The following is a 17,483-nucleotide window of genomic DNA, read 5'->3' as shown; positions in this document are numbered from 1 at the left end:
TCTTGTAACCTTTAACTCTGACAATTTTTTCCTTGGGATTTGTATTCCTTCATAGAAAAATATTCCTTTACATCACAAGTATGGAAATGCTTAGATAAAGAATGTGTTACAGGCTCATACTATGTGCATTATGATATTTGATGAAAAGTGTTTAAACATTAGACCCTAGATTTTTTTTCTGTTAGGTACTGACCTTGGCTAGAAAGCTCAGTGTGGAAAATAAATGAGATTCATTTACAGATCTCAATGATTTGCAGTGTTTACTTAGGAACAATGGAAACAATTACAAGTCCAGTGACTGATCATAGCAAGAAAGTTGCAGACTCAATTTCAACACCAGCAGGCTGGCTCTGGAGTAATTTTCTAAACACTATGCCATACTGCTTCCACGAGGCCCTTGGAATGCCCGGAATATAGATGACTTTTGATAGTTATATGTAGAAACTGAGATCCAAAACATAAATTGAGAGTAGCTTACCCACAGTGTTAAATACTGTCCTGTAGTTGCCATAAACTCTTTTTTACCTTCTACCTGCAGTAGGAGTGCAAGGAGGAGGAGCTTCAGCAAGCAGAGAAGATTCCTCATCCAAACAAACCCTCTGTAGATAAGCCCTCCTCCTTCTGTTCTGTATCAGGCACATGCATGAAAATTTCACTTCAGTCCAATGTGACCAGGTTCCTCAAGCAGAGATGAATTCTAAACCCAAAACTATTCTAAAAATCTTCCCTTTGGATTAATAAAAAAGACCCAAAAAAGTTTTTCTCAAAGTCTATATTTAAACCAAGTACACATTCATTTGTTCAAATCATAAAATCCCAAAGAGGCTATTAAGATAAAGCAGTTCTTACACTTTAGAGATTTATAACTTAGTAGCTCACCCAATTTGGCCCCAAAGATCAAGTTACATATCTTCTCCCTTCAGAAGGCTGAATATGCTTGGTATTGAGGCCCAAATTAGCTACAAGAGCACCACATCATACAAATACAAATGCATTCTGCTCACTTACACTCTCATTACTGAACTAGCCTGTATACTTCCTATGGGCAGGGATTCCTGTTTCATGCTTCTTTGTGAAATCCACTGTATCGCACAATGCCGTCTATAAAGAGGCGATCAATAAATGTCTGATGAATGAAATGGTCTGATATAGAGAAACCAATAAAAGTAGAATGCAGGGGAAATATAGTAGATGACAGAAGAGTGGGAATCAAAACTTTTCACCATACACTTTTTAATATACTATTTTGATTTCAGGTAATTAGATGCCAGTGTTTAAGTAAAGATACAACTTCCCAGCCTGTACATGAATACCTTTCCCTTATTTCAGCCACCAGAGTCAATTTCCTGAACAAGGATGCATAGGAGAAAGGACACTTGAAAACGGACAATGAGCAATAAACCATTAACCTTACTGGATGTCACAGCACTTACAGAGGCCAGGTCTGGAGTGCTGGATTCAGATCCTGGCTTTGCCATTTACTAGGTCCATGAACTTAAGTAAGCATTAATCTCACCATCTTTCAATTTACACATAAGAATTATATAAAACAAGGTGTAGTAAGGCACACCTGTAATCCCAACACTCAGAAGGCTAGGGCAGGAGGATCATCACAAGTTCAAAGACAGCGTTGGCTACATAGTGAGTTTAAGAACACCTTGAAATACATAGCAAGACCCTATCTCAAAAAAAACCAACCAAAAATTATGTATATATGGAGACAACTAATACCACCTGTTAGAGTTGCTGTGACACATACAGAGGTGCTGAGCACAGTGCCTAGCATACAGTGATTATATGATTATTTTTACTAGTAAACAAAAAATATGAACAAGAATAAGCAAAAAGATGTGTACTCTAGAGCTGGAAACTTTCTAGGACAGAATAACAGTAGTGCGGATGCATACTTTCTCTGGGGTTATATCTGGTTACAACCTGGAGAGAGGAAATGGACCAAAGTAAACAAAGATGTGTTGGCAAAAAACACAAGCAAAACAGCTGAGTAAGCAAGGGATAAGAATAGCTAAATGGAAAAATAAGTACAAAAGGTGAATAAATACAAGAAATGGTGCTCAATTCAAGCACAATGAAAGATTCAAATTGAGATATCATTTTCACCCATCAGACTGGTTAAACATTAAAGGTTGATTATACTTGGTATATACCATAAGAGCAAAGGGAAATGGGTCTTCAAACAGTATGAGCAGAGTTTTAAATGATACTTGTTTTCTTAGGGGAGGGAAATGATAGAAGAAAATTCTCAAAACTTAAAATGTAAACACCATTTAAATTCACAGTCTTACCACTAGGAACTTATCATACAGTAGCACAAAGATATACACATGTACACACACATATATATGACTACTCAATACAGTATTATTCATAAGATCATTTTCCAACAGGCAAGGAATCAAGAGGGGGAGGGAAGTAGTACGAAAGAGAAGGGAAGGAAAAAGAATTAAGATGCATTATAGGGGCTGGGGATTTAGCTCGGCGGCAAAAGCGCCTGCCTTGGAAGCGCGTGGTCGTGAGTTTGATCCCTGGTACCGGTTAAAAAAAAAAAAACATGCATTATATACACGTACCAACTTCCCATGATGAACATAAGCATTACGTACTGCAAATATGTGTTAATAAAAATTTAAAAATTATTCATAAAGGCCGGGGATTTAGCTCAGTGGTTTAAGCGCCTGCCTGGCAAGCACAAGATCTTGAGTTTGATCCCTGGTACCAAAAAAAAAAAAAAAAAAAAAAAAATTATTCATAAAAGTAGGAAAACTAAGAACTAAAATAGTTAACAATACAGAATTACTCAAATTTGAAAACAATGTCATCATTCTCTTTTTTATACAAAAAATATTCATCGAGCACCTACTTTGGGGTAGAACATTATTCTAAAGGTTGTACAGTGAGTGATCTATTCAAAAATGTCTCCCCAATGTAACATACATTACCACGGGGAAGCAGACAATATACAAAACAAGTGTGTCATTATTAATAGGGAAGAACAGAAAATAATATAGGAGGGGTAGTGAAATATCAGTTGGAGGATTTAAGAAAGGCATCAGAAAGAAGGTGGCATTTTAGTAAGGGCCAGAAGTAAGTCATAAAAAGATCTGTAAGACTGTTCCAGGCAGGAAGAATAGCCCTGAATGAGATAGCTCAGCACATGCTCATAGAAAAGGATAATATTCTTAAGAATAAATCAAGTTACAGAACAGAATACAAAGTATGATGACACTCATGCCTCAGAGACAAAGGATACATACGTACTTGCATGTGCATTCACACTGTCTTGTAAATACAAGAAACATGACAGTGGTCACTTTTGGTAGATGGGACTTCTCTTTTATATGTTCCTTGTTATGTTTGAAAACCCATTTTTTCTAATTATGAATTCTGTGTAAAAATAATTCAGTCAAAAAAAAATCAAGCAGAAATTTTGTAATGTGGTCAAACTAAGGATGCTTGTCCTATCTGTTTCTTCCAGGCTTAAAAGTTAATCAGAAAAGTAAGCACGATCACAGATAAACCCTTCTTCAGTGAATAAACCCTACCCTTGGTAAACATTTTCAACATAGGTAACAGTTCATTTTCAGAAAGAGGAGCTGTGTTAGAGGAGACTCACATAGCAGACAGGAATTGTGGGAATACTCTAGTGCTTCTGTGTAGCCTAGCTGATGACCATAAAAAGCTGTGAAAGAATCCACTGCCCGGTTTATTGTCTTTGCTCATTGTCAAAATATGTACTGATTTAATATGTTGAAGATCTTTCTTCTACACTGGGGTCTGCAAAAGGCAAAGCATTCCTACACAAGGAAAGCACTAAGAGGGGAGATGTGCCTGAGATCATTAAGATGCCTGAAATGCTCCAGGAAAAAGGACACACTGCCTTTTAAATCCTGAATTAACATACCCACAAAAGGTGTACAGCAATGATTCTCAGTAGCGGGCAGGCAGAGGAACGCGGAGGGTAGATGCCTAATCTCCTCTCTTCTCAGCTGTAGCAGCTGGCAAAGTGAGTTGCTCTCACTGATAGGAGTATGTCGAGTAAAGCACAATAGAAAAACAAGCTGAGGCTCTCTGAGCTAGAGCTTCTTTATAAATCCTGTGGTTGTTAGTTTACAGAATCAAAATCACTGTCTTGCAAATAGCTACAAGAAAAGCAAAGGTAACTAACTACATTTATTGCTTCAGGCCAAGACAACCCAATGAAGTCCCAAATAAAATCCCAAATCCAACAAATTCTCCCTTTTCCAGCTCTTCTCCAGGTCTAGTTAGTCATATTAAATGGTCTGATAAATGGAACACCTTACACAGGGTCAGATTTCCTGCATTATTTTCTCAAAGTGACACAAACTCACATAAAATGTCAATTTCTTGGGGGCTGGGGATTTAGCTCAGTGGCATAAGCGCCTGCCTTGCAAGCAGGCAGTTGTGAGTTCGATCCCCGGTACCGATAAAAAAGGAAAAAGACCAAAAAAAAAAAAAAAAAAAAAGTCAATTTCTTAAGTAGCTCTGTACTCAATATTATTCTCTTGCCTTTGGAGTTTGTTGCTAAACTCATTCTCTTCTAGACCATTAGTCTCTCCCACAGAGTTTTTCTTTTCTTTTTTTTCTGTTGTTGCTGTTGTTTTGGGGATTGGACCCAGGGTCTCAAGCATCCTAGGCAAATGATCTGCCACTAAACTACATCCCTTGCCCTTTTTATTTTCAGACAAGTGCTCACTAAGTTGTCCAGACTGTCCTCAAACTTGCAGCCTTCCTCCCTTGGCCTCCCCAGTAACTAGGATTCAGGTGTGTACCAGTAATACTAGCCCACAGGGTCCTAGCTTGATGGGAAAACATGCTCTAGAATCTCTTGTTTTCTGTTGTTTCATTTTTTTCTGTTTTTTTTTTTTTTAACGTTTGTAATACATAATGAATACGTTCACTGTGGGAAGTTAGTACACACACTGAACTTTTCAGTTAATCCTTGTCACTTTCCCTTTCTTCCCTCTCCCCTCCATTCTCGATCCCCTACCTATCTCCTAGGTCTGCCTCCCTACTTCCGATTATCTTTGCTTTTCTTGCTTTTACTCTTTAAATTATTTATACCTTGGATTTCTCAGTCAGTGAAAAGGAATCTCTCCTTTTAAAAGTACATATGTGCATACATACACATATAAATACATACATGTTCACATACTCCTTATTCCCCTTCAGAGACTTTGTGTCTTAGTTACTTTTCTCTCATTGTTGAGACAAACTATCTGACACCCAAAGTTAAAGGGGTAAAGGTTTCTTTAGATTACATTTTGCAGAGGTTTCAGTCCCTTATAGTAGATGCAGGGTGTAGTGTTCACACCCTTAATCTTAACCAGAACTATGCCAAGCCAATCAGTGGACTGATACACTAATCAGACACCTTTAATTCCAGCATCACTCTGCCACCTCTGAAAAAGCCCTGTGACCACATGAGGCTTTAAAGGCCACCTAGACACAAACCATAACACCTTCCTATGAAAACTTGCCCAAAGACTTATCTACACAAGCGCTTAGCTAAGTACAGGTAGTGGGCTGAATCCACCTAGCCACCTGTTTCTATAAATTGTTTGTCACTAGAATCAGCCACATACATTCATTTAAGTACTGTTTATGGCTGCTTTCATACTGCAAAGTTTTAGTGGTAACTGAGATCAAATGGCCTGCAAAGCCAAAAATTTTTACTATCTGGCCTTTTAGAGAGAAAAAATTTTCTCATCCAACCCACTATGTCTATTTTCCTACTGTCCATTTATCTTTTCCTTCACTCTGGCCTAGTGTTTCTTTAATCCTTCAAGAAATATTCCTTCTCAAAATCACCAATATCATGTTACCAAAACCAAAGGTCACCTTTCTGTCCTCATCCACCTAACACTCTCCTTCGAACACAGACCCCCTTTGGTTCCTGTGACAACATTCCCTTCTGGATTTCCTCCTGGGTCTTAAGCTTTCCCTCTACTAACCAACCTCAGAGCTCTGTCCTAAGTTCCTTCTCTTCTCATTACCAAGGATTATTGATCTGCTGATATTCTATAGATCTTTCTGGGATCTAGGAAAGACTATGACCTATTTCAGGATAATTTTAAAGATATAATATAAAATAAAAAATTACAAAAGGATCTATTTTACTAAAATACAGTTTTAAAAATATAAAAGAATTATAATATGTATTTTTTATTAATCTGTTTATTAATACACTAAATAAAAGGATCTAGTCATGGGTCTAAAAATTCCTTACTACAGTTCTGCAGTAACAAAAATCTAGATGCTATTTTGGGATCCTAGCAACAACTGTAATGTGACATGAAAATATCTTGATTTCTATAGGTGACAAAATTACAAATAATATGATTATTACTTTGGTTTAAGGTCTCCATTCAAAATGGAAGAAAATGATAAATCTCAGTCAATGGGTAGCAAAAAGAAAAGATATTTTTCTCACTCAAGTTTACAGACTCCCAGAATCCTACCAATGAACTCTTGTGAGGAACCTGGATCCCAGGTTAAGAACTTCTTCACTAGAAGGCCTCAGCCATTCCCATGGCTTCAGAACCATTTGCATGATAGAATCAACTTTGTATGTATTTCTAGCCCAGTTCTCACAGTGGTACATACAACCTGATATTTGACATCCCTACTTGGATATTGCACAGGTATCTCATACTGAAGAACCTTTCCCTGAACTCTAGGATCTCCCCTCTTCCCAACCCTACCCCATCACCTACTTTTTTTGTGTGAGACAGGGTCGTGCTGTGTAGTTCAGGCTGGCCTTGAGTTCACTAGGTAGCCCAGGCTGATCTAGAACTCACAGCGATTTTCTTGTCTCAACCTCTCAAGTGCTGGGATTACAGGTGTGTGCTACCATTTCCAGCATTCAACCCCTTTTTGATACCACTCTCAGTAAATAGATGACTAAGCCCTAAATTGCTTATAGCAGAATCCTGAAGCCAAACTATTTGATACCATCTTATTTTCCCAGCTATCAATAAATTCCTTGGGCTCTACCTTCATGAATCAAATCTACCTCTTCCCATTCTGCATAGTACTTCAGGCCACCAGCCTTCTGAACTGCTGCAGCAATTCCTAGCTGGTCTCTTGCCTTCCCTTAGTACTGCCTCCATCATTTATAGCACAATAGCCAATACTCTTATTTTAAAAATACAAGTAAATTTATGTCACAGCCTCACTTAAAATTTTTCAATGGTTTTCTATATATTCTCAATATTAAAATGCAAGCTCCTTACCATGGTTTAGGAAATCTTGCAGAAATCAGTCTAACTTGCCCCTCCAACCTCATTTAGAGTCTTTCTTCCACCTCAATTTCTACACTCCAAGTACAATGCTCATTCAATCCCCGCTGCATACTGAGGTCTTTCTTACTAAGAATTTCTGAGCATAGAAATACCTGTGTTTCAGTGCTCTGCCCTATGCTCCTGGAAAGACTAACTCAATTGTTCCCATCAGGTCTTAGCTTAAATTTCACCTTCTCAGGCAGACCTTCCCCTGACTACTCTACTTAGATTCTTTTGGCGAATCTTTCATAGTACTCTTTTTGCCTTTGTACCGTCCTCTTTATATTGTATTTATTTGTTCATCTATCTTCCTCCTTCTTTAGAAAAGAACATAAAGAAGAGCAAGAGACATTTTAATTACTACTATGTATCTAGGATCCAGCACCAAGCAGATTGCAGATAAATTCAACATCTATTTCTTAATTGAATGCATTCCTTGCACTGAAAGCATTTTCTATATAGAACAGTAGGACACACAAGACCTTTCTAAAAGTACCTGGTAGAGTAATTCTATGATTATACTGAAATTTTTCAATTAGTGATTCTCTAAAGGAATTGTGCCCCTGGGCAGCATTTTGAGAACAATCTAAGATAGCTGGAAAAAATATGAGTCAATGAAGGGTATACATAAAAGAGTACATAAACGTATATATATCAGTGCCTTGGTTCACGAACTTCTTTGCACAATTTTGGTCATAAACTGAGTTGGATGAAAACCAAATCAAGTTCAGTAGTTAGGCTCAATGTTGATCTTATAGGGAAATTTGATTCAGTTCTTCTTCAGATCAGTTTGCAATGAGAAACATGGAGAGAATTCAGTTTGTGAACCTTGGTACCACTTATAAAAAGTAGCCAAAGAAACTCAGGAAATTCAGAAAATAAATTTGGTGGCTAAGAATGAGAAACTCCTATCAGCAAAGGAAATGTAATCACAACCCTATGAAATACTAGCAATATTGAGGCCAGGACAGTATGATGGCATTATGAGTACAAGAATTCTGAGGAAACAGGTGATACTTCTAAACTTAAACAAGACAAAGGCCAAGCAGAGTGACATACACCTGTAACCCCCATACTTGGGAGGGTGAGGCAGAAGGATCACAAGTTCCAGGCTAGCCCAGGCTATATAGTGAGTTCAAGGTCACCCTGGACTACACAGGGAGACCTTCTTTCAAAAAACCAAACAAAAAAAAGACAATAGCAATCCTTTCCTCTACAAAAATTAAAATATTAATCCCAGGCAGTTCACTTTTCCACATACTTTTTTCTAAAGCATTAGTTCTCAATCAGTGCAGTCTTGCACCTCTGAGAGTATCAGGTAATGTCACAAGATATTTTTGATTGCCTTGGAATATAGCTCAGTTGCATAAGCACCTGCCTGGAAAGCATGAGGTCATGAGTTCGATCCCTGGTACCAAAAAAAAAAAAGGTTTATTTTATTATCATTGATATGGGAGGGGCTGCTATTGGCACATAGTGGATGATACTAAACATCATACACAAAGGCTGATTCACTATCAAAGTTAGTGTTCCCACTTTAAAGGAGTATGTGATCCCTCTAGAAGAGTAATGTGATAATTGCTGTGCATATGGATCTCTCTGGGAGCATACAGGAGTAGATAGGGAGATTTACTTTGTAACTACATATACACCCTTTTATACCCTTCTAAATTCTATCCAAAATATGTATGCCATGTAGTTTTTAAAAAATAATAAAAACTAACCAAAAATAGTCAGTATACCTCATGAGTATGATTGTAGAAGGGTATTTTCAACTCATGGAACACTACTATGGAGTGTCAAAAGAACCTATGCTCTGGAACAAATCTTGAATTGGGAATTACAAAACCTAGGTTTTATCACCCCACACTACAGATCCCAATCATTATTACTAAATTCTGAATTTCTTTCCTCATACAGAGAATGGGAAAATGATGTGCACACAGAACTGTGAAGGTCAAATGAAATTATGTAGGTAAAATACCCTCTGAACTACTAAGAGCTATACAAACATATGTAATTATTTTTAAGTATTATGAAATAACAAGATTAGAAATGATATAAAACCTTTAACTTACTCCTATCCTAAATTACATATCTCTTTTTTACTACTGGAGCTTTAAGAGTTTTCTTTGAAATTTTCCATGTATGCTGCCTACTCCGAGAAATGACTCATGATAAAGGCCTTATTATGATGAAGTACACTGACTATAAGTAGTCAATAATTACTTAATGACTTGCACAATTATATCAAAGGTTAAGAAGAGGAAAACGTTTTTCTTATATCACTTGATTTGCTACAAAATAAGCAGAGAAGAATTTTGGCTTGGCTAGACATCAAAAGTAATCCTATGACTCGTTGCCTTAATAAAGGATGGTAAAAGCATTCATCAATATATAACATGTCTAGTTGAATACCAACTTTTGTCTAACAGCCGGGCCATGTGAGCATAAGCCAAAAAGCTGTTTCTTACTCATTAAATCATTGAGTCATGAAAACAACACCTTCAATACTCATGTCTTTGAATGGCAAGGACAGTCAGTATGTAGGAGCTGCTAGCAAAAATGATTAATACTGAGGATGCTGTAAAGTTCTCTAGTTTTAGCAATTATGAGCTTAATAAGTGAGTGCAGTGAGGGAGGCGTCAGTCACCAGAAAAGAAAAAGGAAATCGTAGGTGTCTTACGTGATATACTTGTTATAGAGGATGAAGGCATGTTCAATGTTGCCTTCCTCAGAGTAAATGGATGCCATTCGAATAATCTCAACTCCAGAGCGGAAGTACCGACGGGGTGGAATGTCTTCATTCACCTCCACTGCACTGCCCAGCTGTGAGAGAGCCCTCACCCGGTCTTCGGGTGGGAGGCTCACATCTCCATGGTCAGACATCAGGACCAAGAAGTTCTGAGACAGAAAATAGAAAACAGATGGCATAAAACCATGGCCCACTTCATCCCAGCACAGTTTAGCACAGTGTTTTATCTCGCCAACCTTCCCCTTAAAAAGAAATTAAAGAGAAAAATACCATATGCTATAGCTGAGATCAAGTAAGTGTTTCTCCTATAAGATGGTTGTAACTCTCAAAGAAACCTAAATTACAATGGTGAGAGGATTGGGAAACTCAAAACCCTCAATCTTTGTGCATTAATTAAGAAGTACAAGGAATATAACCATATCGGGCCATGGGGGATTCAATTCTATCCCTCAGATGAGACATTCCCTGTCATTAGGTGCCCCTGTCTAGAGTAACATAAGAGTTGACACTACCTTACAGTTTTCCCATTTTTTCTTCTCTAAGTTACCTACTTGCATTTCCTCCAGGCCCTGACAGAGTGTGGTGAACTTTAATGACTATTAAGTGACATCAATTTGCTGATTCTGATTTAACCTATGAATAACCAACATTTTCTTTGGTACATTTTTCCATATTTGAGTGTCCTGTTAACCATCCTAACTATGCTCACTAAGCCACTCTATCAATCAGTCTGTAACATCACTGATTATCCTGACATGCTATTTAGATCTTGAAAAGGACAATCTACTCATCTTCAAAAACTAAGCACACTGAATAACAAAAGCATAGTCACCTTGCATTGAGAGAAAGGCATAGGGACAAGACTCTAATCTGGGAGTTTTCTCTCCCTGGACCCCAAATCCCAGTAATTTCACAATCTTTCTAGATACGTTTGCAGCTAGTATCAGTTCCCAAGTTCCAATCAGATAACATCATTTTCTATAATCTCCAAAAAGTGCCTCAGCATTTGATACACACTGGATTATAGTACACCCCAACCAGCACTTGTAGACTATGTAAGCTTTAGTAGAATTCATCTCAGAATTTTCGTGGCCCCGAGTCCACTGACCCTGTCTTGTCTTTTCCACCCATATACCTTCTTGCTCCTCAACAGAGATCTTCTGCTTCAGTGGGGATTCCAATCTCACTTGTTTGCCACTGTTTTCCTATTCCACCCTTCCCTCAGAGATAGTTATCTCCTGGCCAATTCTATCTTTCGGTTTCTTCAATATTCGGGTTACATTTCATCCATAAAACTTCCTCTCTGAAATCTCACTAACAATACAAAAGCTGTGGGGACTCCTGGAACGCAGAAGCATTCGTCTCCCACGGAGTCTCTTTTAGATCTAAAACCTCCACAAGTTGCTTAACTGGCAAACCCAGTGCAGTCCATCAGAACTAACTTGAAAAGGGATGCTCAGGGCATCCCAGTATCTCTAGGAAGAAGTACTTATAGATGGAGAAAGAAGCCCTTTCCCGGGGCCAGCAACTGGGCTGGGGAGACAACACGGGGTTGAGCAGAACTCTGCAGAGGAAATGCTACATTCACAAATAAGGGAGGGTGGCCTGAAGGACTTGGGAGGAGGCAGTGAAAGGAAATAGCAACAAAGCGCGGAGACGGTGTACATAGTACACAGGCACCTGACAACTGCTTGAGGCGCCCTTTTTGAAGACATTCAAACCCAAACTGCCAATCTAGTACAAAACCGTCTAAAGGTTTTGGGTCGTTCAAAAACATTAGCCAAGGAAGCACTGGGCCTGGCCAGGTAGGCTCCAGCCGGCGGGAACCGGAGCCGTCAGGGGCCTGGGTGCGGCGGGCCAGGCAGGGAACGCGGGGAAGGACAAGGCTGCAGGCCCTACGCTCAGCAGCGGACCCCTTCAGGGCCCGGTCACGCTCAGAGCCCCTGCCCCACCACATTCCCGGGACCCCTTCCCCACCTTTCCTCTCGGTTGACACCCGGAGCTTCCGGAAACGTCACGTCCGTGCCACGCCCACTCACGCCAGCTTGTCAATCATTTTTCCAAGAGTTTAGAACTAGAGGTGGGAAGTTGGTGGGTGGGACTAGAGGCGTTACCTGCGGGAAATCCGGCCAATGAGGACTGAGTTTTATAGTGGCCATCTTGGTAAAGGAAAATGAACCAGAAAGAAAGCGGATCCCAGTAGTTACAGGAACCAAACAGCTTGTATTTGTTTCAAAAATTGTTTTGTGAAGAGTAGTTTTCGGCCAGATAGCCCCTCCATCACACTCACATAATCCCATATGCAAGAAGGGATTACTGATCCAAGCACACCTGCAGACTTGGCAAAACTAACCAGGATTTGTAAATTAGGACCAAAAAAAAATACGAATTTATGTTTCAGGTTGTTTGTATTACTTTCTATACATAGCTGGTATTTGGAGATATTCGGAGCTTTTATTGCTTAGCAAATAACGTAAGACCAATGATGAGACCTAAAATGTGAGTGATTAAGGGTCACTGCAAACCAATGGGAACACAAAGATCTGTATGATACAGTTCTTGTATTTAAGAGCAAGACAAGGTGACAATAGACCCCAATTACTAACTAAGTGGCACATTACACACACACACACACACACACACACACACACACACACACACACACATATTTGAGTATATTCACACCCTCATTCCAGTAAGGTTCTAGAAGCCTGCTATACATTCTGTCTTAGGAGACTTTGTATATTACCACTCTAAAACCTTATGCCTTGTTTTAAAATTTGACTCTCGGGACACTTTTTAAAAATGTATTTGGGAACCTTCCTGTGAATTTGTCAGTATGATGATACATCCTAGCCTTCAAGATCTGATTTAAAGCCTCAGCTCAGGTGTTGCCTCCTCCACCAAGCCAGCCACCAAAGCTCATAAACCTTGTTGTGTATGTTTCTCTTGGGATTTGGTGTGACCGTTGACTTTTCATACTCACTATTTAAAGCACTTTTTGGATCATTCTTCTACTCCCAAAAAGCATTAATGTGTATGCCAGTGCTATGGTTCCCTATTAACTCATGGATTCTGCAGATAAATCTGGGGAGACAGTTGTACACAGTACTGTACCACGTACTCTGTTTTGAAAGTGCCCCAAACTTTTCTTTTGACTCTTTCTGCCTTGCATGTAAACATGGTGGGCTGGATCTAATGAAATTGATGCAATAGAGATGCTGGTTACAGAGCCTACACTGTAGGTGGAGTCCTAGTGACACAGAAATATGACTCCCTACCCACTAGTTGTCAGATGTGCTGAGTTTGTGTATACTGAAATCAAAGAATGAATTTTGAAGGAAAAAGGAAGTTAAGAGTAGGAAAGATTTAATAGAGAATAGGAATTACTCCTGAAAAAGCCAGATATGGTGGTGCCTTCCTGTCATCCCAGCACTTGGGAGGATGAGGCAGGACTGCCTGAACTACAAAGAGAGAGAGAACCTATCTTTAAAAAAAAATAGCTGCGGAAAGACAGGAGGAGTCCCAAGTGGTTTGCCACTAAGGTCTTTTTTTTTTTTTTTTTTTTTTTTTTGGTATTGGGGGTGGAACTCATGATTGTATACTTGGAAGGCAGGTGTTTATGACACTGAGCTAAATCCCCAGCCTCTGGTCATTTCTCTGAGAATGTTTATAGGGCAAAATCATGAGGTGGGTACAATGTGGGTTAAACTATAACAAATAAGATTACAAGTGTAGCCACTTAGCTAATAGTGATCTAATGGGGAAACACGACACATGGAAAAGGAATATGACTGACATCATTAACTTTGGTTTATCTATGACTTCTAAAACAAGAATGTTTTGGGAAAGAGTTGGGCCCAAGTCTTCTGGTTACCCACTCAGACCTGGTCTGCATTCTGGATTTAATGCACTGGATGGTAAAAATTGCAATATAATCTCAAATTTTCATACTTAGGGATGTAAATCTGTCCATTGTGATTTTTAATCTTGAGGCTTTGCCTACTGCAAATATGCCACCAGCTACAATTCTGATGTTACCACTTCTCGCTGACTTCCTTGAGAGCTCAGTCCCTCTCTGACTGTATATTTATTTTTATCTAATTTAGCTGCCTATAATATTGGCAGGAGCCAATGCAAGACAAAACCCAGGTCATTCTGCTGTTCAGTAAGTATTTACTAAACATTTACTATGTGTCAGTTTGTGTTCTAGTGTTGGGCATACAGCAGTGAACAAATCCAGCAGAGAGATACTGTTATTGTAGAAGTGCTGTTATTGGGGAAGCTAAACTAGTAGGATAGGAAGCAGGTACATCTATGTTCATTAAGCAGTCTTCAAAATTTCTCTTTTTTGCATTGTTCAACTTGACATAGTAACAGAATTATTTTTGTTGGTTTTTTGAGATAGGGTCTTGCTGTGTAGTTCAGGCTTGCCTTGAATTCATTATAGACCCCAAGCTGGCCTCAAATTAATGGCAATTCTCCTGTCTCACCCTATCAAGTGCTGGGATTATAGGCATGTGCCACATGCATGGCAAGTAACAGAATTTATAAACATCTTAGATATTAAGATTACGATAAATGGACTTTAAGAAGCTATAACTATGTGAGGACTAACATATAACAGGTATGTGCATACTCATAAACACCATAGTCACCACGCATATGCTACTCCTGATATAAGTAACTTAAAACTATTATAGTTTCTTAAAATAGTGGTTAAGGGGCTTTGGAAAGCCACATCTAGTCCTTTTCTGGTGGGAATTTGTAAGTTGACCAGAATTTTTGGCATCTGGGGCAAATGTCAGTACTCTTGCCTTCCTAGGGACCAGAAAAAACAAGCAAGGAAAGATTGGACAAGGAGAACATTTGATATTCTTTGTTTCTAGCTTAAATGGCAAAGCTGAGAACAAGACCATCTTCTACATGCAGCCAGAAATTAAAGTTATAAAGATCGTGGTACCTTCTTGGCGTAACTGAGGAAAGCATCTTATTTATCTCTGCCCCACAGATTGTAGGTCAAGAATTGAAGATATCTTATCAGCAAATAGGTTTCAGCTGTTCATCTGGTACACCAAGACTAGCATAGAAATTGAAGTGATCTTTTGCATTTGTACCCTTACATAGCTGTGAACACTTTTCCCAAACATAGCAGCCTCCATCTGGGCTCTTGCAAACACCAATGTCATAACCTCCTGCATTCCTGCATGCACATTCTTTGGCAGCATCAAGGAATTAGAAGATGAAATTCTTACCTTGATGTGTAGCATCAGGGTCTAAAATTTTTTAAAAATGCACACCTGTAATCCCAGCACTCGGAAGACTGCAGCAGGAAAATAGCCACAAGTTCAAGGCCAGTCTGCGCTACATAGTGAGTTCAAGGCCAGCCTGGACTACATAGCAAGATCCTGTCTCAATATATATATATATATATATATATATATATATATATATACCTAAAGAAACCTTCTGCAGGATCTAAACAACAAGGAAAATTCCAGGTAGATGTCATTTGCCTAATTTTTACTCCTCTAATAAATTCCATATCCAGAAGGTCAATTTCATGAGTATAGGAATGTCATCGAGTTTTACCTAGTATAGTACACTGTGGACCCTTGACTTACAAACTTAATTCATTCCTGAGGGCTGGTTTTAACTCAAGTTGTCAATTGAAGGCTTGGGCTCTTCTAGAGAGCCTTCAAAAATCTCTCTCCTGTATACAGGCAGATCTCAGTGTTCTTCGACATTAGCTCAGGATTTCTCAGTTAACTCCATACAGAAAAGGATGTTGCTTTGTTCCTTCCAGAACTCTTTAAGGGTTGAATCCGTATCTGAGACCATCTGGAAATACAAGTGAGCAGCATTTGGGTTGTAACTTTGTCTATAAGCTAAAATTAAAATTCTAGTCATAACCCAAATTGTTTATATGTCAGGCCAAGCATAAGTTGAAGGTTCACTATATTCTTACACCATCATCTAATAATCTTTTTAAAACAAAAATTTTAATCCATCTTTCCTGAATTAAAAACACTCCAAACACCTTCAATGGCATGGAATAAAAATGCAAATTCCTTACTCTGTATTGCAGTGATTCAGCCTCTGCTGCCCCTCTGACCTTTTCTCCCCTTTCCTCGCCACTGACTCTCCACCCACACCACCTGCATATCTGCTGGTCTACTCAAGACCTTTGCACAGCTGCTTCCTTTGCCTGGGGTGCCTTCACTTGACTGGTTCCATCTTGGGCATTCACATCTCCAGTTGAAGAGAACTGTGACCTCTACTCTGTTACTTTTTGGCAGTTAGTCCTATTTTTCCTTCATAGTTTTTATCACAGTATGATATTATTTGAATTGTTTACTGTCATTTACTCCCCACTTTGCAGTAAGACACAAGGATTTTTCTTTTGTTTGTTTTGTTTTCACTTACAGCTCTATTGCCAGGGCCTACAATGGCTTGATCCCAGTTGACACATTCTTTAGTGTTCGACTAGTGTTGACACAAATTGTTGTCTCGCTGTCTCCAAAATGAATTACAGGAATGGACTAGCCCTATCACGGTGGTGGCTGAGATTAACAATGAAAAACTGACTATTATATTCTTAGGACCAAGTCTTCCCTACAAGGCAGCTAGGGCTAAAAGCAGAAAGTATCAAGCCTTCATTAACTGAGTAAATATTTGTTGAGTATCTACCATGCTCATTAATCTGTATCAGCAGATGGATCTGTATGTAGCCCAGAAAAGGTCTCATTCTGCTCCCATTTGATAAAATCAGTAATTTAAGAACTACAGCAAGGGGAGAAAAAAGTTTTATTCAGGAGCTAAAGAACAGAGAAGTGGGAGCTTTACGTGACAATCAACCTCTCAAATCCAAGAGGTTGAACAATTACAGATAATGCACATGATAAGAATAATGAGGGGGAGAGACAGCCTAACAAAAGGGAGGAATGGAATATTCATGTCTTTTTTGGGAATGGCAGAGATCTTCCAGGAAGTGGGTGCCAATTTTTTTCACTAGTAGTATGAGTTGGAGTTTTTAGTCATGGTAGCTGGTAGACCAAAGGCTAAGGCTACAAGGGGGACAGACACAATATGAAGACAGAGATGCCAGTCTTTTAAATTTTGTTCCAATCACCTTATCAAACATCTGCAGGCCCAAGTGTAAAGTCAGTGTTTCAGCAAAAGTGGTCTTCAAGTCCCTGAAAAGTAGTTCAAGCAATCATTATCATCGTAACCCCTATTATCATCACAACCCATAACCCACAGAGCAGAGATGTTATCTACAGCAAACCTAGTGAGAAACTAAGGATATGTTGTTCAACTGTATGACTCTGTGATTACTGATTTTTTTTAAAGTCAATTAAGAGTAAGTGAACTAGAGAATCGGCAACTTTTGTATTTAGGTTTTTCCT

General features: G+C 38.9%; 1 protein-coding gene across 2 annotated transcripts in view; it reads right to left on the bottom strand.

The window, feature by feature from the left end:
• The window catches only part of Stambp (STAM binding protein), a 28,804-nt gene extending 16,667 nt beyond the window's left edge, over positions 1-12,137 (bottom strand). The window contains exons 1-2 of one of the 2 annotated variants that reach the window (XM_003468992.5): positions 12,052-12,137; positions 10,006-10,223 (exon numbers count right to left, since the gene is read on the bottom strand). In XM_003468992.5, the coding sequence (XP_003469040.1) occupies positions 10,006-10,208 (203 nt within the window). In that variant the 5' untranslated portion in view covers positions 10,209-10,223; positions 12,052-12,137. Of the gene's footprint in view, positions 1-10,005; positions 10,224-11,209; positions 11,449-12,051 lie in introns of those variants that run through there. The other variant, XM_063229598.1, reaches the window with a different exon arrangement.
• Positions 12,138-17,483: the final 5,346 nt, after the last annotated feature.

Source organism: Cavia porcellus, unplaced genomic scaffold (assembly GCF_034190915.1).
Source record: "Cavia porcellus strain 051 isolate PalLab524CR breed Dunkin Hartley unplaced genomic scaffold, mCavPor4.1 scaffold_18, whole genome shotgun sequence".
Classification (NCBI taxonomy): domain Eukaryota; kingdom Metazoa; phylum Chordata; class Mammalia; order Rodentia; family Caviidae; genus Cavia; species Cavia porcellus.
Note: the sequence above shows the minus strand (reverse complement) of the source record. Positions and strands in the feature narration are given on the sequence as shown.